Source organism: Cylas formicarius, unplaced genomic scaffold (genome assembly GCF_029955315.1).
Source record: "Cylas formicarius isolate icCylForm1 unplaced genomic scaffold, icCylForm1.1 PGA_scaffold_9__14_contigs__length_23061073, whole genome shotgun sequence".
NCBI lineage: Eukaryota > Metazoa > Arthropoda > Insecta > Coleoptera > Brentidae > Cylas > Cylas formicarius.
In genome coordinates, this window is record NW_026844365.1 from 2,082,054 (window position 1) to 2,104,079 (window position 22,026).

The window sequence follows — 22,026 nt, forward strand, 5'->3', positions numbered from 1 at the left end:
TCGAAACGAAAACATTATCGCCGGGATTGAAATCTGAATGTGGCACCGCGGTCCAGCGGTGCGAATCGGGCCGAGACGAGTTAAAGGAAGCCAGGCCCATCCTGCGTGGCGGTACCGACCGGGCGGGGGCGGTTCTACGCGCCGCCGGCTCGGTAAAATACCGCGGTGACTCAATCCCGCAATTATTCCAATAGCCGCCCCCCGAAAGCTCTATTATCCCGCACGTGCATCTCGGCGTGCACGTGCCGGGACGATATACGAGAGACCGGAACTAAAAGTCACGCGTTTCCCCCGGGGGCGGGGGGGGGGGGGGGAGGAAGGAAACAAACCGCCGCCACCCCCGTCGGACCTGGCGGGCGAGCTGACTCATCGACGTCTCTCCGATTGCGCAGCGTTTTTCCCCAAAATTTTCGCTGAAGAAATTCAACTGTTAGTCGGTTAACGCTGTACAGAGTTAATTTTGAAAGATAAAAAATGCCTAAATACAAGAGTAAGCTTTTTGCTTAATGTCAGAAAAAACCAACGACGATCGCAAGCTGTCAAATTATTGGAAATTATTGGAAAAATGTTTAACATTAATTATTGATGTTTTCATTCAAAAAAGCGAGGAAAATTTATATATTTTTTACTCTAGTTCTGTTCTACCATCATCTGGTTTACTTTTTCTTGTGTTGCACCTCTTAAAACATCAAGTAGAATTCTTTCTTTGCATCCCCTGCCAAAAGCATCTGACCTGGGCGGAATTTAAAATATATTCTAGTATTTGTTGTAATTTAATGTCCCCGTGCTCTTGTGGTTATTGAATAAATTATGTTGTGAGCATAAGCAAATATCGTTTGTGGTCCAACCTAATAATTATTTCAGATTTCTTCGCCTTATAACAAACTAAAATCTATAGAATTTGACGCAGTATATAACAGGAAACAGTCAACCTTTTTATCCAATATAAGAAGAAATGTGTTTGGAGCCAGAAAATATTACAAAAAAATTGTTTTATTTTGTAGTTCCAATTCGACCAAACAAAATGTCAGTTCAGTATGAGATTGGAGTATATATACAGTTATTCAAGTAGCATTTCAAATAACACCCAATACATAGTATGAGTATCCCCTATTAATAATAATAAATAACAACTGTTTTAAACTTTACAGTAAAATAGAGAAGCAAAAACAACGCTCTAACATTGAATGTCATGAAATTTCACAGAAAATCATGTCTATTTGACAAAGTTTGGCGCTTAATTTTATATAAATCGCATTGTAAATAAACAAGGATATGTTAATTAATTATTAATTATATATTGATTTTAAGTATCGAACCAATATTTTATTGCATTTTTGGCTTTTTGATTAGTTTACACCAGTTTTTGAAAAAAATTTTGTGTATGTTTTTTTTTTAATCCTTTGGGTAGTTGCCTATTCAAGTTACACTTTTCTAAAGCCCCGTTTCTAGAATAAAAGAAAAAGTTGTAGTAGTTTTGCTTAGACACTATTTAAATGTTAGATTAAATCTGCATCCTGCATACCATTGTGTGGTTTAAAAAAAATTATACAAAAATTTACTTTCATAATATTTCAGGTATAACTTATTGAATGGAATTGACGTAATGCTTGATTTGAAGCAACTATGTGAGTAATTAAAACTCGTGTTTATAAAAAAAAATTCATTGTATTGCAATATTAACAAGATTGTTCGTTTTTTTTTAGGTTTAAACCAGTTCTCACTGGATTAGTGGCTTGCAAATGTTGTTTTTTTTCCTAATTTTTTCAATGTTTCATTTCTTAGTTTCGTCCGAATACAAAATTTTATTCGGGTCATTAAAAAGTGAAATTTTGTTTTAATAAAGCCAAGGTATCCTCTGAAGACGCGAAATCAGTCAAAAAGAGGGGAGAAAACAAAAAAAAGGAAAATGATAAAAAATGAGACGCGCAAAGAAAAGAAATGAGAACAAACGAAAATTGTGAAGCAAAAATAACTTTTCTAAAGTTTGCAAAATTTTATTCAGGTCATTAAAAACTGAAATTTTGTTTTAATAAAGTCAAGGTATCCTCTGAAGACGCGAAATCAGTCAAAAAGAGGGGAGAAAACAAAAAAAAGGAAAATGATAAAAAATGAGACGCGCAAAGAAAAGAAATGAGAACAAACGAAAATTGTGAAGCAAAAATAACTTTTCTATAAAATGCTTCTTTTAAAAACGTCTTGCTGCAATATTTCTCTGTTTTGTATTAAGAAATTTCGAAAAATTTCGCTTGGCCGGTTTAACAATGCCATAATGTTTAGCGCATAACGCTTGCATCCGTGCGAGAGAGACGACGCGGTACGGGGACAAACGGCACGACCTGTCAAAGTGACGGTCGGATCTTCCCGGGCTTATACGCTTTTGTTTTCGCGCCGCCGCCGCTCCCACACCCCGGGGGGCGGTAAAGCCAGTGAAATTCCACCTCGGGCGGAAATTCCGTTGCCAGGCGACCGGCGACGGGGGGATCCGCGCCAAGATGGCCGACCGGGGATCAATAAGTCAAGCTTTCGGTTTTCACCTGGCCGTTTCGCGAAAGTTTCCGGTTTTTCAAGCCGACGTTTTTGAAAATAAACGCGCAGATTGCGAAAAAACGAAGTTTTCCGAAATTCTAACCGATTTGCGCCGACAAAAAAGTATAGTGTGTGTCAAAGTACGTCGTTTTGCATTTTGGACCATCTCTCTGAAACAATACTTTTTAACCTCAACAACAACGAGAAGCTTTAAAAGAATAATATCCTCGATAATCATAGATATTGCATAGTGAACAAGGCAAATAAATCAGAAATTTATTGTTTCTACTTTGGGTAAACTGGAACGGGAGCTAGAAATGGATGAAGCCAACAAAATTATCTGCTTTTATTAGACTTAAATAGTGGTCCTTGCTCGTTGAACGTCCTTTAGGCTATTTTAAGGGTTTTAAAAATTTAAAAGATTCTTGCGTTAAATTATAATAGAATATGTTCAGATTTTCACGAAATTTTATGTGAAAACTCCCTATAGGGAAAATATACAACGTAAAACTCTGTATTACGAACGAAAAATTGTTATGCTATTAAGTCTCCATAGCTATGTATTAATCCACTCGGTATAACGAATTTCTCACTCCCTATACCGAAGGAAAAAAGGGCACACTTAGTGAATACGGCGTGCATGGCGAATAAGCGAAAAATTTGATCTCTAGATGCAAAAAAAAATGATAAGGGACGTCGATACGGACTTACCCCGTCGACTGTATCCAGGATTTGCAAGTGCAAAAAAAAAACAATCAAGCTGAAGTGGCAGGCAGTGGTTCCAACAGCAACGTCTTAAAAATGGACCACCCTCTGGACCTATCGTGAAACTAAAAGCCGAAATTTTTTTAAAGAAACTTCCACGGGCGACTGTAATGCTTTTTACAAAACTTCCGGATCCCTCCTGCGTTTTTGCTTAGTCGAAATTGCTGACGTTTCGCCAATCACCCTGTTAGCTTCTTCAGAGCTTTCTTCAGCAATTTCGACTAAGCAAAAACCGACGCAGGAGGAATCCAGAGGTTTTGTAAAAAGCACAAAAGCAGAAAAGTTTGCCAAACAACTTGGCATTATCGATTTCAAGGCTTCGGAAGTATGGTTGGGGAAGATCAAACAGAGACATGGTATAAATTACGGACAGATAAGTGTCGATGTCGACAGAAACGTCACTAACGATCCGCTGGAGAAGACGTGGCCAAAACTAGCAGAAAAGTACACTGCTGAAGACATTTTTAATGCTAACGAAACTGATATTTTTTACAAAATGACGCCAGACAAAACTCTTAAATTTCGAAGCGAAAAGTGTGTGGGTGGAAAACTTTCCAAAGAACGTATAACAGAGAACGTTAGTCGATACGGGAAAAACATTTTAATGGAAATGATCGAGTCCGAAGACAAATTTTCCATTAATATGCTAGATGCAGTCAACTTTATTAGTAAAGCTTGGAAAGCGGTAACAGCAGAAACAATTCAACACTCCTATCGTCATGCAGGACTTATTACCGAGACAGAATGCGAACAGGACTTGGAAGATGATCGGCCAATGACGGAGTGGATAAAGCAGTTTCAAACAACAATTACGTTTACAAGTGAGAAGTTGCAAGATTTTATGGTGACAGATCAGGATTTGCCTACAACAGCAGACTTGACAGAGAAAGCCGTATTACAACAAGCAAAAAAGGGTGAGGAAGAGCACCAAGATGAAGACGAAGATGAAGAAGTCGGCCTGGGACGACCACCAACCATTCAACAGTTAAGCTGCTAGAGAAATTTTTTATACATCATGGGGAAGATGACCCTCTCGAGAAATGGTGAAAATACAAGCCAAAGTACGAGATGCGTATTGGCACACTAAAAAAATTCAAAAGAAAATGACCGATTATTTGAAACATGAAATGTAGGTTTTAAATATTTGTAGACATAAGAGAAAAGTGCCAAACAAATGACGTTGTCAGATGGATAAGGCAGAGAAGAAGAGAATGGAACCAGCATGTCAGTAGAATGGGCCCCGACAGAATGGCCATAATAATTTGCAACAACAGAAGACCTACACTGGACGACCACCTAAACGTTGGCGAGACAGTTGGCAGTCAACCTCGCAAGAGTTGCTTAGACGAGGAGGAAACCGGAACTAAACAGGCGATACGCCTTCTAAAAGAGGAAGAAGAAAAAGAAGAAATATTTATATAAAATGTTCCTAAGTACATGTTAAAATTGTATATAAAATAATTGAATATTACAGAACACATAACCGTATTGTTATTTTTCAAGTGCCTAAAACTCTTTATAACTCATTCAACTTCGCTATATAGAGTTTCGACTGTATTCTTTCTTTTGTTTTAAAGGACTGTCCGAATGTCCTTGCTCTACCACTTACAGTTCTACTGAATACGTGCCTTAAATGCACTGTGCCTGATATCTGGAAGGTATGCAGAGTTAGACCCGTTTACAAAAAAGGTGACGTAACATTCGTTCCATTACATTACTTTGCAAATTTTTCTAACGTTTTTGAAACAGTCCCGTACAATAGATCATACAATCATTAAAAAAACAGTATAACATCAAAATGGTTTTATGAACTACAACTGTCTACTGTGATAACTTGCATTATCCATTATAAATACGCTATTAGGAGGAATATTTGGAACTAGTTTGTTTCGAAACCAACTTTCAAATAAATCAGCGGTGGTGTCTTCATGGTAATTCAGAGAAGAATCTTTAATATTTTTCGCAGACAGAGAAAGTCCATTTGGAATCCAACTTTAGAGCCAGCATGCAAAATAGTTATTCTTTTACCTCTTTTTGATTTCGCGTTTGTTTTACACTTACCAGTTGAGTCAACCCAACCGTTTTCCGGGGTATCATAAGTGTCGAACCAGGTTTCATCCAAGTAAAAAACTTGCCTTTTGTAAACCCATGTGTTGAATATACTTCCATAAGGTATTTCTGCCACATGTAACATCGGTTTCATCTTTTTCAAGCCTCCTAATTAAGATATCTAATGTAGACACGCTTTGTTCCTCGTATAACTGGTAAATTTTATGCCGTATTATATCTTGATCGATCACTTTCATCTGCACTCGAGAAAATGTCAGCATCGCTTTTTTTCCTCGCTGAAATGGGATTATTCACAATTTTCCATACAGTTGATGTTGGAATTTTCGTCAATGTGGCCGTTTCTTCTAAAGGTAAAAAAAGTTCACGTTGTTATTGGTGTTGTCTACTTTTACACAGAATGTCCAAGATTGTTCCGCAAACATTCCCATCGTCAAAGTCGATAAACTCAAAAATATTCAAAATAACTTCTTCTTACAGTATCGCACAGTTAACAGAATAAAAATTGACGGTATACTCAAATGTCAAACTGGGTGGAAATACAATTTTTATTAGTTCCCCGATAATGTCTAAACAGAGCCGAATCCAGTCGACAAACATTCGACTAAAAATTAAGTCAAAACAACATTTAATCGCCTTATATGATTTTAATGTTTAAAATTTATACAGAGACGGTGTACTTTAGAAATTTATTTTTTCCTTAGGCCGTGTACCTTCTTATTGGGCGATTTGACAGGTCTTAAATTACATTGAAATGCATTGTCGGGGCTATATCAGTGGCCATGTGACAGAAAGGACACGACATTTACGCGATTTAAGGCCCGGCCAGCTTGATTAACCTTGGTTTAATTAACCATTGTTGTTCTAAGGCCCGCGCGTTCCGTGGTCTGTGTCCGACAGGCAACCGCCGCGTCCTTTGCTTATACAGTTTTGCGACGTTAGAATGTATCGCCTCGCGCGCCAGCGATCGGCAGGTAGTCAGCCCTAGACGTGCGGCGACTTGAAGATTCTATTGTTCGCCGTCGGCGACTGGCCGGCGCCTCCGCGCGGCCGCGCACTTTGCATAACAATTAACCGGGTCGTAAATCAACGTCAGCGACGGGCGCGACGCGATCGAACAACATCGGATGAATCAGAGCCGGGCCAAATTAAATTCCGTAGCCCGGACAGAATCTAATAAAACGCCGCCACCCGTAAGAAACACTCGTACGCGGTACGAGGGCGAGCGGCCTCCCCCTTTTAATCGCATCGATAATGAAATGCCGCTGCCGGTCCCTCTTCGCCCTTCGAGTTTTTCCAGTCGCGACAGGAAGACGACGTTCAAGTCCAATTGCGATTTAAACGAAGTCGGACGATAATTGATCACAGACGCGGCGTAGATTGGCCGGTTCCTGTCCGGAACCCTGGCCCCGATTCGAACATCGAGAACCGGACGGAATATTTGCGCCGCGCGCCATCTGTCGGCGGGCGCTCACGGCTTGCGATTCGGTCGGCGTAATGAGAACGTGCCCACCGTAAACGAGGAATGTGGTTGCGCGGGTCACCGTCCGGTGGCGCTGTGCGTTAAATAAAAGCCAGGATTAATGGTATAGTTCTTTGATCCTTGGAACTATGGCCAAAGAAATAAATAGAAGAGAACGTAGAGTCTGATTACAAACCTTTGATTTTTTTACTATTTCTTTCTTTGGCATGTAGTTTTTATTCAATAACGGTTTTTACCGATTCGCTTTAATTTTAGCGCTTAGCTTTTTTGCTAGGTGGCGCTGTTTGAAGATCAGGTAAGCTGGCATTTTTTAGAATCGGCTAACTTTTTTTATAGATTCGCCGGGTAAAAATAAATGCAGTAAATAAGACAGTCGGAAGATTTATTAATAAAAAAACATCGTGCTTGCTTATAGTGAAATGGCGACTGGATTTGGATACACGATTCGGAGCAGAGCAGTAAAACATTTTATAAGTACCCGTGAACAATTAGGGACTCCTAGAGACTCGAATTTCTTGAACTTTTGTTCCCGTTTTGTGAAAAATAATTTCGTGTTAAAGATGGTTAAAATGAACAGCGTTGTAAAGCTGGGAAAAATTCTACTGTTGAATTATTGGTTTTGACAGTTATGTCGCGAAGGGCACTTTAGATACCAGCAAGTTATCAATGCAAATCACCTAACAACCCCGAGCTGGACAAGACGCTTTAAGTCCTCCTCAAGTGATTGACTTTTAATTCCGGAAAACTATGGAATATATCCCAACATTAAAATTTTATTCTTTTTATTCTTGTGTAATAAAACCCTTTTAAATTGGAACATCATTATGTGGAGCGGACAACCAAAATTACTGAATTTTTTTTCTTTTAAATCGCTGCTGTCAGAAATTTATATTTGCAAATAAAAGTACAAACCGTGTTTCTTCTTCGTTTTTCTCAAACAGTTGGCCAAGGCTACTATGGCCATTCGCCTATTACCGACGTTCGCCGATATTTTTTGTTGTCACGGAACAACAGTTAACAAAAAACCATTTCCCACATTTTTTCTCAACTTGCAATAAATGACTTTGACCAACAAAAAACAACCTCCCCGCGGACCATCCGGCCACCAACCGGCGTGGATGGAACAAAAACAGCGGGGCCGGCAAAGATTAAACAGTGGAAACCAATTTCAAGTTTTTTGGGGACGAATACGTGGGATTCTCACGGGATGCTCACGACAGAATCCACCATCTTCTTCTTCTTTAAGGTTTGACATCAAGTTGGCCAAAGCTGCCCCTATCATTGGCTCCGCGCGGGTAAATATGAAACGCACCGTTCCGAGTAGGAAAAAATATATATCTCCAATTAAACAATGAACAAAAAAAAAACCGATTTAAAAAATAAAAACGGGGTATACTTAATTAGTAAAAAACGATCACGCGGTGTATTTAAAAAAATCGAGCTTGCTCTCGTTGAGCGTGACGAGGAGCTTGCCGTGGGGAGTCTCGCAGGCCCCGACGTCCAGCACCGGGGTGCGTGCGGGCACCGAACACACCTCCGAGCCGGTGTTGACGCTGTTGAGCACCACGCTGCGCCTCGTGGTGTGGTAACTGGCGACGAGGTCGCCGGGCGCGAAGCACGACGGCTTCGACAGGTAGGGGGAAGCGTTGCCGCCCCGGAACGCGTGCACCACGTTCGCGCCTATCGCGTCCGGCTCGACCGTCCGCTCCAGGGTGCAGAGGGTGTGGCGCGCGTAAGCGCTCTGGTTGTTGGGACGCGCGCTCACCAAGAGATGGCGCGACTTGTCGTCATACCGGGCGCTGAGGAACGGCCCGTCCAACGGCAACAGGTGCCTCTTAAAGCTGACGTCCTCTGCAACAGCCCGCCGTTACGGTAGTTCAAACGCCACGTTGGTCGTTCAAATATCAAGATATCACTTTTCGTAGCTTGAAAGTACCAATTGCCTTTTGGTAGTTCAAACGTACCGAAGGCCACATTTAGTAGTACAAACGTACCCAAGGCACTGGTAGTAGTTCAAATGTAGCCATACTGGTTATAAGTTCAACGTCGAGTAATTCAAACGTACCGGGAAGTTCTTTGGGTAGTTCAAACGTACTCGCGGAAATTTAGTAGCATAAACGTCCAGACAACTCACCTTGCGTCTCGAACGCCCAGAACGTGTTCAGTTTACAGCATAGCACGAGATCGGGGCAGTCGGTGGAGGCGCCCCTAACGGCGGCGACGGCCACGACGGGGGCGAAGTCGCCTTCGACGGAGACGGTGGCGAGGGGCGAGGCCACGGTTCGCAGGTCGTAGACATGTACGCTTCCCGTCTGCGTCCCCACGACGCAGCGGTGCTCGCGCGCGGGGTCCCACGCGCACGACCACGCCCCCGTGTCCAGGGCCAAGGTATGGGTGACCCGGTTGTGGGCCATATCGGTGACCTTGACCTTCTTATCGGAGGAGGCGGTGAGGACCCAGGGCTTGGTCGGGTGGAAGCACGCGTCCTTGATCGCCTCGGTGTGGAGATGCAAAAACTGCGTGGTCTTGTACGAGCCCAGGTTCATTTTTCGCAAGCCGAAACCCCTGAAGAGGCCCGTCGTGCCTTTCGATGACACGACCAGGGTATTCCCGGCGGGGCAGATGTCGAAGACGCGGCACTTGCGGCACTCCGCCACCTGGCACACCTCCAAGCTCTTGTCCATGTAGAGACGGACGCGCTGCGCGGAACAGGGGCCGCCCGTCCTCTGCTCGGCCACCTTGCACTCACCTTGACGTTGGACTTTGTTTTTTATCTGCTCGATGTCCTGGAGGAGAACGCGCTCCCTGGAAACGTACCGGGATATCTCTTGCGACATGCGGCCGTTTTCGTTGAGCGTCTCGGACAGGCGTTCCTTTAACGACTCCAGTTCGACGGTGTCGACCGCGACGAGTTTTTTCGCATAGATGAACCTCAGATCAGAATAACGCGCTTTGGTCATGCACGTCGGGCAGGTCTTTTTCGGCTGCGAGTCGAGCCAGCGAACCACACACTTGTACCTAAACGACATAAAAGCTATGCTGGGACGCGGTGCGCCTTATGGCGGGTTCGTACCCGAAAACGTGACCGCATTTCAGCGCGCATATCTTGTGGTCGCCGCCGTTGGTCCACCGGTCGAGGCAGATGGGGCAAGTCGATCCGTCGTCGTCGTCGTCGTCGTCGACGTCGCCGTTCGGTACGGGATTGACTTGACCGACTTCCGGGGCGTCAGCTTCCCCGTCAGATTCATCGAGTTCCATCGCTAACTCGACGAGCACCGACAAAAAATGTCACACTTTACACTAAAACATCTATCTCGAGCCTCACAAAACACGGACAAAATGGATTCTGAGAGCGCTTAACCTGCAAAGGCAAATTTAAGCGCGAAACGGGCCGCAGATTTTATCGCACACCACAGACTAAACCAAAACGAAATATAACATCGACAAAGTGACATCTCGTGTTGTACCCATTTATTATATTAAGATGCGGGCAAAATGTTACAGGCTCCTTCTTTACCTAAGCCATTCCAATTAAAGGTGCTGAATTGGTGTAGGGCGTTAATTAGATTTCAAGGACTCGAGTTAATTGTGGCTGTATAGTTCGTTTAGCAAGAATAGAAGTCAGGGAAGCAAGAAATTGTAAATGTGAGGAAGTAGGAGATCTGTCATGTACTATTTGAGTGCCCTTTACGTAGGAAAAATTCTATCCCCTTATATGCAAGTTTTAGTCAGCGAACTTTTTCCATTGTCTTTTATTAAGGTATCCTCTCAGGTAAGTGTATGGCCCAATGATCCTGAGTATTTTGGCCAAGAGCAGAATCAAAAAACAACATATTTACCAGATTTCAATTGCAATTTTTGTTTCAATCGCTGTCTACGATGTAAAAGAAACCACAAGGACAAAATAAGGATCTTCAGAAATACACGCCTTGTTTTTGTGAAATTTGTTAATTTCGAGTTGGCAAGTGAAAATTCGGGCAATTCGTGTATAAAATTCAATTATTTTAAATGATTTTCAGTGATGATTTTCGTTTTTGGAGAAAATAGCAGAAGTGTTTTATGCAAAATAAACAATGAACAATGGTTTATTAAGTCCAAAAGTCGCCAAGCACCCACTCAAATGTTACTAAATCGATTATCTTTTAATGCCCCAGTGAATGGTTTGAAATTTCACCGCGAGGTGGCGCCTCGGGTGTTTTGGAATCCCGCTAAAGAGAATGTAAAATCTTACCCACGATACCATGATCTATGGAATAAAAAAAAAACTTATCAAAACATTTGTATTACGACGAAATGTAAACATTATTAAGCACTACTTTCTTCCCACAAGTTAAACCAAATAGTAAATCCGATGAATAATTCAACGCAACGTTGTTGCGATAACATATCACTTGCACATATCCTGTAAATTTCTTCCACTGTCACACACCATGCTTTATTTAATTCACGCAGTCACTTTTCACAAATAGCTAAGTAAATACTAAAAGTACCAAAGGAATGCAAAATGAGCTTAATCACGTCGCCTGCGCCATCTCTTATTCGACCCAGTTTTTAATTGCTCGGGCCAGTGCTAAGAGCCAAAGTAACCCCGGCGTTTTATTCAATCTGCCATAGAGGTCGCCAAACGAGCTTTAGTGCCGCAATTTCCTTTAATCAAAGTCGAACCGGGGACGGTAGCGGCGCCCGCGGAAGCACAAACCGGCTCACGAAATCGTTCAAAACAACTTTTACGATGGCGAACCGAACCAAGCGCGTATCGACCTCCCGAGCCAGCGACGCTTCCGTTGTTGCGGCGACGTTGCCACGTCGTCGTCGACCGCGACGGCGGAAAGCCGTTCACACGCCAATTTCGCGGCTAAAGCGGACGCGGCAATGCCGCGGCGTAGAAACCATCCCCGTGGCGCGCCTCGTTTTCTAGTCGTGCACGGGTCATCGGTGAGGGTTGTGCGGCGCCCCTTCGGAAGCGGCCGTGCCCGCGCCAAACCCCGGCCATGGGGAACGGCATGAACAAGGCAAGTTTTCACACCCTTCCCGCTGAAAATCACCCCCAGAGCATCGCATTAGTGACGTAGATGGTTTGGCGAACATTTTTGCCGAAGCCGACCAAAAGGTGCCTATATGTGTTTTAAATGCGTAACTTAACACTGTATATTTGCTATTCGCGTGACCCGCGCGGTTAAATCGCGGCCTTGTAACTTTCGCGCCGTTGTCGTTCATTAATTATAAATTATTAATTACTTGGAATCAAAGTTGTCGATTTATGTTTTAATTCGAAACATTCCCGTTGGAAAATGACGAATTCGTGTTTCAGACAATGAATGAGGGAATGAGTAAGGCAAGTCGAATCCCAAGTTAAAGCTCACAAAACACATTTGAATTCGAGCAAGCACGCGGAGACCACGTCACTGCTTTGATTTAACTTGTTATTATTATTATACAGTGTGTCCTGCTTAAGAACTGCGCACCCTTGTAAAAACTTGGTTTACTTTTTGATTTTTTTTGTCGGATGGAGAGGAAGTAGAGCACTTTCAACAGATTCGTGTGCAGGTTTGCTTAAAATTAACAAGTAATTGTTGGAAATGAACCTTAAAATTACTTTTTATAAAACTTCTGGTTGGCTAGATATTCTCCAGCAAAATATTCCTTTCAATTCCTTTCAATTAATGTTAATGTTAGAACGTTTATAAAAAGTTGGTCCGCATCAAAATCATCACTATCGTCACTGGACTCGTCCCTTTCATTGATAATTATTTCCGGCACTTTGACTTTCAAGCAAAAAAAAAAAGATTTTCAGCACGAATTTCTTGCATTTCTCTCCATCCATTCCATAAAAACTGGTCTCTTATTGATGGCTTTGTAATAAAAACCTAATTTTCTCTTCATGCACTGTGTTAATTGTTAAAACAATATTCTACTGTTCTTTTTGCGTTTTTCTTTCTTCGACGCCATGGACTTTTCGGTCCATTTGAATTTGACGTCGTCGATCACAATCTCAACTTCTTCGTCGCTGGATATCGCAAGTGACTAACAAAATTGAATAATGTTAGGATTTGATAAGAAATAAAGTGTAATAAAATGTACATGGTACATCGATAAAAATAGCACGCCGAGTCTTGAAAAACAATTAAAGTTGGTTATCACTAATTACATTATTCTGTATTTATAAAAAGAAGACTAATATGAATTAATATAACAGTTTAATAATAGAAAAAAAAACCTTCAATACGAGCCTGGCTGAAAGTCAAAATCATAAAAGCTAGTAAAAACGGTATATCGTTTGGCGAACTTTACTTCCTTTTTAATTAGGCGTATCCAACAAAAAGAGATATATCAAAATCGAACGACAAGCACAGACGTTACGGGGGTGTACAGTTCCTAAGCGGGACACACTGTATATCACCGATGCACGACTATTCAAAAGTCACATTCTTTGCCCAAATCTAGTTAACCGACGAAACGTTGCAGACTGCAGCGTTGTCGCCTCAATATTTTACGTTTTCACAGCTTCATTATTTGGTTACGTCACGGTACAGTTTGGACCAATTAAATGTGGGTGTAAATAAAACGAACTGTTTTCTCTTACTGAGTCTAACTATGAACGTCGTGTACAGGATGTTCAGAAATTAACGTTAACGCTAAAGCCTCCAACATTCACAACACTCTTGGAGTAATGGAGGGAGGCTTGTTCGAAGTACCAGCTTTAGACGTAGGCCATCATAAGTACTCATATAAATCATAGGTCCTTTTATTTTGCCTTCTAGTAGGGTCAGCAATCTGCAATAAGCATTTGTAGCGAATAGAAAGAATGTGAGTGTGTGATTCAATTGAGCGATCTCCATTAAAAATTAACCCACATCTAGAATTTGTTTGTCTCTGTTATCCTAAGTCTAAACTTATCTGAGTTCGGTGTGTAATATTTCTTGATATTGACCCGATCATACTTCCTTTTCCATTTGACACATCTGAATATTTGTCGGCAATACGTCTTAGTATGACCATCAGCAAGAGATTAGGCCTCTATCCTTATATTTATATACAGGGTGTTAAAAAAGTACGAAAAAGTACAAAAAATTAACTACTAACAGGAAGACGTTTATTAATTAAATAATATTAAACATCTGTATACAAAAGGTAACTATTTTTACAAACAATACTCTCCCAGAAAAAAATAAATTAGAGCAAATGCTGGAAATAACCTCCCCCGACTTCGATACATGCGTTTGTACGCCTTATTAGGGACTGGCGATGTCAGGGGTGTTCCTAATAACTGTACAAGTCTTATGTCTGTGTCCCCAGAGAAAGAAATCTATTGGATTTAAATCAGGCGATCTCGGTGGCCAAAAATGTGGTCCAGCACGCCCGTTCCAGCGATCAGTATAATTTTCATCTAAATACTGAAGTGCGGTGGAGCTCCGTCATGCATAAACCACATAGAACGTCTTTGTTCTAGCCGGACATCCTAGAAAAGTTCAGGTAATACATGTCTGCACTGATCACCAGTAAGTCTGCCAAGCAGAAACTGAGGCCCGATAAGGAAATCCCCTATAACTCCAATCCAAACATTTACCGAAAATTGTTCTTGAAAATGCACAAAGCCACTCTTAGCGAAACATCCCTTGGCAAAAGTTGTTGATCTATGGAAATTTGCCATAGTAATAAGGGGTGTTTTTTCTCGATGTATAGAACTTTAAGTTGTAATAAAACAGCGATGGATCATTTCTGGCATATGATCGCCACGGCTGGCGCGGATGTAGTCCAATCTGGACGTCCAATTTTCGATGACTTTTTCCAACATTTGTGGCAGGAGCTGTATGACATGTCGCGCCTTCTTGTTGAAACCACATCTCCTGGACATCATGGTTATTCAATTCAGGAATGAAGGAGTTAGTAATCATAGCTCTATACCGATCACCATTGACTGTAACGTTCTGGCCATCATCGTTTTTGAAGAAGTACGGACCAATGCTTCCACCAGCCCATAAAGCGCACCAAACAGTTAGTTTTTCTGGACGTAACGGTGTTTCGACATACACTTGAGGATCAGCTTCGCTCCAAATGCGGCAGTTTTGTTTGTTGACGTAGCCATTCAACCAGAAATGCGCTTCATCGCTAAACAAAATTCGCTTATGAAAATCGGGAACAACGACAATCCCGTTTTGTGCCCATTCGACGAATCTACGCCTTACTTGATGATCGTTTGGCTTCAATTTTTGCACGAGTTGGATTTTGTAAGCAGTTAAACCAAGATCCTTCCGCAAAATCTTCCATAAAGTGGATGGACACAGATCCAATTCCTGTGCTCGATGGCGGATGGACTCATTCGGGTCTTCCTTGATGCTACGCTCTACAGCAGCAATAGCTTCTTCTATACGCACCGTACGGCGTCTCTGGGATGCGAGTTATCAATAAGAGTAAACGTGGTACGAAAACGTTCCACGGTTAATCGAATTAACTGCTCTGGACGTAGTGCGCGATACGTATTCCGCATAAAACCATTATTTTCGAAATAAAATTGCACTATTTGCAAGCGTTGTTCAGGGGTGAGTCTAACTAACCAAACTGAGAATAAATCACTTGACAGCTGTTAAATCGGTCGCCATCTTGAACAGTAATGCCAACTTAAAGTTCTATACATCGAAAAAAACACCAATTACATGTGCAACGTTTAATTTTGTTGCAATTTTTCTGGTGCTAGTTTCTGGGTTCTCTTAACTAGAATTTATGACAGCTTCCTCTATCTGAACCGTTGTTACTATTCTTGGTCTTTCTATAAGAGCAGTAGACCTCCAGCAAACCAACCAAGTGCAATTTTATTTAGGAATTTGACAACTGTCATGTCATTGTTATAAACAAAAGAATTACAGTTGCTTAGCAAAGCACTTTAGGTTTTTTTGATTAGTAAATTGTCGATTAAATTGCAGTTTGTTTCTTAAATTTTCAAAATTGCTAGTTTCATTAAAACAAGTACATTTAAAAATGATGATGTAGTAGCAAGTTTTAATAAATTAGAAAAAAGCTAAAATTTTTGTTACTTCCGTTTTTTTATGTCTTTATATAGAAATGACACGTGATGCGGAAAGGCAACTAAAATTTTGTAATTGGCTACAAAGGAGACACGGTTTTCCAGCTTTCCCAAAAAATGTAATTTATTTGAAATTGTATTTTATTTGAAACGTAAATGTACCGTTTTACATTTCGAGATCAAAGTAGGCCAATAGGGTGTTTAGACGAAAAGTGGTTCGACACAGTAAAAAAGGATGGTGTGATAACAATAACATGTGTGCTAGACGTGCCGCCCTCACACGAAAAACGCATAAAAATTCTTCATGCTGGGTCCAAAAATGGGTGGGTGGAAGATGCATTATTTTTGTTTGCCAAAAACGTCATACATTTGACCACTGGTTTTAAAATAAATTGTTGCTAAAACTATCGCCACATACAGCCCAAACACTTCTTCAAATATTTTGATATTTTGAAGAGAGCTACACGAGAAAACAACTTCTGGAATTATTAAAAATAAAACATTGTACAAAATCGATTCGATAGCCCAAGAAAACGGACATGGAATCTTGACATTACCCCCGTATCAAAGTACAGTACAAAGCTGGCCTAACTGTGAAAAACGAGTAGTAAAAGAAGAAAATATTTATCGAGCACGTTTAGTGGCGGAGTTGATCATCCAGTAGCGATAGTGACGATTTTTTAAGTGACTGATACTTCTTATGCCCAAAAAGTTCCAATAAGAATGTATTTACACATATTTGCAACACCGGAAGTAGGTAATTAACGAAGATAGCTTCAATTTCAATCAATTTCGGGACACCTTGTACATGCAGTTTAGTCTAACGTTTCGATGCTTCCAGAGTTCCTGCGTTTACCTCGCGGACATTTGCGAAAAAAAAACGTTTGTTTGGTCCGGACGATATTCGTGCACATTTTCGGGACATTTTAAAGCGCGTTTCGTGTCTCCAGGTGTTGCCAGGCCTTTACGTCGGCAACTATCGGGACTCGAAAGACGCGTCCCAGCTCGCCAAACACAACATCACGCACATCCTGGCGATCCACGACACTGCGAGGAGAATACACTCTGTGAGCGGGTAGAGTGCGTTCCGTGCGACGCGTCCTGACCTCTCGGTTGCAGGACAAGCACTATCTGTGCGTGATGGCGTCCGACACGCCTGACCAGAACCTCACGCAGTATTTCCCGCTCTGTAACGATTTCATACATGCCGCGCGTCTCAGGGACGGCAACGTGCTGATCCATTGCTTGGCCGGTATGTCGCGCAGCGTCACCGTCGCCGTCGCCTACATCATGTCCGTCACAACGCTGAACTGGAAGGAAGCGCTCAAGGTGGTGAGGGCGGGGAGGTCTGTCGCCAACCCCAACCTCGGCTTTCAGAAGCAGCTGGAGGAGTTCGAGTGCAAGGGCCTGCTCGAGGTACGGCGTGGCTCAGAACATACAGAGCACTACGGTGACGTAACCGAGAACGATCCGTATGTCTTGGCTATACAAGGTGTTTTCTTATCGAATGTTAATAATTAAGAGGGCAATTTTCGGGGTGTTATGTATCAGGAGTGTGTGCTGTGTCTGTAACAATTATTAAGTCTATTGTCAAGGCGATTGTTTGACAGTCGACATTTTTTTAAATTCGCGAATTTTCACCATTTCTTCGAGAAGAACATCTTCCCCATGATACAAAATTTCTCTAGCAGCTTAACTGAATATAGGGCTTGTTTAATAGTTGGTGGTCGTCCCAGATCAACTTCTTCATCTTCTTCTTCCTCTTACTACTCTTCCTCACCCTTTCTTCCTTATTGTAATTTCCATTAATATGCTAGATGCCGTCAACTTTATTAGTAAAACTTGAAAAGAGGTTACAGCAGGAACAATTCAACACCCCTATCGTCATGCAGGACTTATTACCGGGACAGAATGCGAACTGGACTTGGAATATAATCAGACACTAAGCGAGTGGATAAAGCGGTGTCAAACAACAAGATTTTATGGTGATTGATCAGGATTTGCCTACAACAACAGACTTGACAGAGGAAGCCATATTACAACAAGCAAGAGGAGCACCAAGAGGAAGAAGCTGATTTGGGACCACCACCAACGGGCCCTATATTCAGTTAAGCCGCTAGAGAAACTTTTTATGTATCTTGACGAAGTGGTGAAAATATAAGTCAAAAATCTTTAGGAGAGTCAGTGCGTGTATGTGTGTACATATTATATCTATTTATATTTATTCGTGAGCGATCAAAATTAGTAAAACCCATTATGGGAGCTTTCGCTGTAATTTGAAACACGCCATACGCGGGTCCGCAGGAACGCAGGCGCCTGAAGGAGCGCTACCCGAGCCTCGCGCTCATCTACTCCGACCAGGAGCAATGTGCGCTCATGCTCAACAACTACGAGGAGTTGCTGCAGTCGAGGACCATATGCGAGGGAAGATGTGCCTTAGGTGAAACTTGTCCTACGGGTGTGTGCAGGTCCGCCATTCCGAAGAAGCCGTCGCGACGCCGAAGCAACGCGAGGACGCAGTCCGAGATGCGGAGGAGTCCGAGCACCAGCAGCACCGGTAGCGCTAGCAGTGTGGGAGCTAGTCATAGACCCAGGTCGGGACCAGCGGGATTACGTAGCTACACGGGTACGTGGGGGTCGTCATCGAGGGGGGCATTTGTTACTTTTTACAAAACTCTTCTGGATTCCTCTTGCGTCGGTATTTCTTGACTCGAACTTGCTGTCCTGTTGGCTTCTTCAGAGCTTGACTGCATTTTACTACGTAGCTGCTTATTTATAAACGTAGTCTCGGATGACCAATTCCCATATTGGTAAAGACCTGAGTCGCGGTTAAGATTGTTTGGTTGCTTATATATTTCTAGAGACTCTCGGATTTTTCATTGGTAGAAGAATTGATCACACGTGACTATGTTCGACCACTGCAGATGAGTTTCTTTGTCTTAGTCTTAGAGCGCTTTCATGTTCTTTGAGCCTAGTTGCAATGCTGCAAACTCCTGGTATCTCAAATGGACACATCGAAGATGTGGACAGATTTTTGGAAAAGTGGTAAATCTGGTTCTGACGTTATATTTCTTTAGAACTTTTGTTATGTGGTCAGTGATATTTTTAATGGGGCGGCAAGTGTGGGATTGCTTTCGCCTGATTGCTATTAGAAGGTTGTGCTGAAGTGAGTTAGTGAAGTAAAGAAGACAATGCACTGTGTGCATGTTAGTTTGTAATTCAAAGGTCGAACGTATGTTAGAGTGTATACTAGGGATTCTTGACCATGAGTTAAACTCCTGGCATCTCAAATGGAATTTTGTCTTTGACGGACCGAAGAGGTTGAGAGACTTGTGGACAAGTGGTAAATCTGGATTTAACGTTGTATTTCTTTAGAAATTTTGATATGCGGGATTTGTTATGCAAGGGGGCGGTTCGCAGGTTCCGCGCCGCCGTCCAGGTCCGGCTCGAGGGCGGATCTCAGTGGCCAGGGAACGCTGACGGCGCCGTCGACGCCGCAGACGAGTCCGCCGGTGTCGCCGCTGAGAAGGAGGGGGACCGCGAGCCGCGTCCAGGTGCCCCTTGCCCTCAAGGAGGACGACGTCGACTTGTTATAGCGCCCCATTGCGGGATTTTTTTATTTTTGTACTGTCGCGCCGCAGAGGCAACTACAGCGTAGACAAGTGACCAAAGTGACCAAAAGGGAATAGTGGATTTAATGGGAGACGTTATAGAATGACTGAAATGAAAAGATATGTGGTCTGGTTAGGAAGGTAGTAATAACAAACATAATAGTCATGCACATACGCCAACCTCTCGCATTTACGACTATCTATAGCACCCCCTAGCTGCATAAATATGAACTCGAACGTCATTTCCAGGGTCGCCTTTTGGTCGCTTTAGTTGTACGTTTTTTTTCCGTGGTTTGTCACCCTGTACGGGGTGAGTCGTGCAACTCTGACGTCACTCGTGCATTTTGTGGGGGCGCCAGGGTCGGAAACGTGCGCAATCAAAAGTACATATTACCATTGTAGCGGATAGGTTAGGATTTCAGCTCAAATGGGACGCCGAATGTAAGGATCCAGGTCCTCAATTAGACGAGACGGCGGCAACTTTAGCAGTTAAGATTTTTCGCAATAATGTCCATCAATTACTAGTGAGTTAGGGTCACTTTGTGCAGGGCGGGCCGAATTAAAGGGAAACTTCCCTGTCTAAAAAAGACGAAACGTACCGTACGGAACTTCACCTTCACCACCTACTTTAATTAATACACAATCCAATCAATGTTTAAGATTGTATAGACCAACAACCGATAAGAATAAAAAACGACGCCATTGAAGCAGTGGGAAAAAGACGGGTACAGCATAACAAAAGAAAAAAGGTACATTAAATATATACGAAACAAAACACCAGAAAACTGAAACAACGTTCGAAGAAGACGAAACGAGGTAAACGCAAGAATAAAAGGACTAAAAGAAAACCACTGGGAAAAATTCACCAAAGAAATGGAAATATGGGGGATGTTAAGAAGAAGCAAGCTTGAAGTCAAACGTACCGTACAAACTTATAAAATAACACCTGAACAGTGAAAAATAAATTGAAAAAATCTATATAATCTATATAGAAAACACACTCAAGTCTCTAAAAAGTCGTTAGAATTCAATAAACATGTTTATATGCGCTTTGTCGATATGATCCTAGAAATCATGAGAATGGAAGGTTTAAAAAATAATACACGATATAAACACCCAATGTAGAACAAAAATCAAAGTTGGACATACGACAACTGAAGATAGAAATATAAAAAGAGGAATTAGATAAGGCGATTCGCTCAGTCCATATATATTCAATTCAGGAGTAGATACAAACAGAACTCTACAAATGACGAGAACAGTTGAAATGAAAATATTAAGAACTATAAGGGGTAAAACAGATTTTGCCAAGTTACAAATCAATTTCATTATTTATTAAGTGCATTAAATGCATAAGAAGTCAATTATGAATCATCTCTTAATTAAATTGTCGGTAAATTTTCGGCGTGGAGTCTAATTTGGTCCGCCCTTGAATTTTTGTTTTTCGGGCACAGACCACATATCAGACGGCCGTTGTTTTCCGTGCAGCCCGCACGCGAGTCGGAACATGTAGCACTAGGTGCGACGCTGTCCAGATTTTTCTATATTACATCCTAATTATAGTGTTGTTGATTATGAAATATTTAAAACGTTGATAGCGTAGTGATATATTAGCGGCACAGCTGAAAGGTCGGCGGCGCCGCCTGGCGGCCGATAGCGCGACCACGCGTGCGCCGCTGACCGCGAAACCCGTTCAAAGCCGAGGCAGAAAGCAATATTGTTACCAGAGTTCTTATTTATTTTCGAAATAAACCAGCTTTAACCCAAACGCTCGTGTTTTTTTCCTCACTTCATATACAGTGTGTCCAAGATCGTCGCAGAGACAGCTCGACTCCGATTAGCAAAAAGTTGTGCTTTTCACCTCTTTGAAAACATCTAAAGGTTACTAAAATGCTATTGAGGAAACTAAAAGATTCCCATAAACATCACACATACGCCCAAAATAAAACAAATTTGCACTTTTTTTTCCACCATCAGAAAAAACTAAAATCGGTATTGTCAAATTCCCGTTTTTCCCAAACATCTCAGCAGGCCATGAAAATTATTCTAACTTTCTCCTAATGTTTTAAATATCTATACACTCATTTTTATCTAAGCAATTGAAACGTGTACATATACAAAAAAATAAAGTTGATGACGAAACGTCTGTCATAAAATTTAAAAATCCCATCAGAAAAGACTAAAATCCGTATTGTCAAATTCCCGTTTTTTCCAAATATCTCCGCAGGCCATGAAAGTTTTTCTAAAGTTTCTAAACGACATATAAATAAACTTTCTCCTAATGTATTGAACACCTATACACTCATTTTTACCTATTCTACCATATGTGTGTTACATTTCGAACATTGAAATAATATAAAGCAATTGAAACGTGTTTTCAACAACCTTTCACGCATATTTGGCACAATGAACGCCATGCAACCAGATGCATAGCTCCCTTAATGTGTTGACTCATGTTTTAGCGCTTCACGTCTTCGTGAAAATTTCAGAGACATGAATGTTTTCTAATTAATAACTGCACATGATATATGTGAATATTGTATCACAGA

General features: G+C 41.8%; 2 protein-coding genes across 4 annotated transcripts; one reads left to right on the plus strand and one right to left on the minus strand.

The window, feature by feature from the left end:
* Positions 1-8,054: 8,054 nt before the first annotated feature.
* Positions 8,055-11,457, minus strand: LOC132707216 (E3 ubiquitin-protein ligase RFWD3-like). The gene is made up of 3 exons (XM_060678969.1): positions 9,918-11,457; positions 8,979-9,862; positions 8,055-8,695 (listed from the first exon to the last, which is right to left on the minus strand). Exons 1-3 carry the CDS (start codon positions 10,100-10,102, stop codon positions 8,259-8,261), a joined length of 1,506 nt encoding a protein of 501 aa, XP_060534952.1. The 5' UTR covers positions 10,103-11,457; the 3' UTR covers positions 8,055-8,258.
* Positions 11,458-11,650: 193 nt separating this feature from the next.
* LOC132707217 (dual specificity protein phosphatase 22) lies at positions 11,651-21,245 on the plus strand. 3 transcript variants are annotated; one of them, XM_060678970.1, is made up of 6 exons: positions 11,651-11,856; positions 12,156-12,179; positions 16,817-16,933; positions 16,986-17,282; positions 18,171-18,492; positions 19,287-21,245. In XM_060678970.1, the coding sequence occupies exons 1-6, from the start codon at positions 11,836-11,838 to the stop codon at positions 19,460-19,462; spliced, it is 957 nt and encodes a 318-aa protein (XP_060534953.1). In that variant the 5' UTR covers positions 11,651-11,835; the 3' UTR covers positions 19,463-21,245. The 3 variants fall into 3 exon arrangements, with proteins under 3 accessions (XP_060534953.1, XP_060534955.1, XP_060534954.1); XM_060678971.1 differs by having other exon boundaries at positions 11,758-11,954; XM_060678972.1 differs by lacking the exon at positions 12,156-12,179 and having other exon boundaries at positions 11,699-11,856.
* The last annotated feature ends 781 nt before the right edge of the window (positions 21,246-22,026 follow it).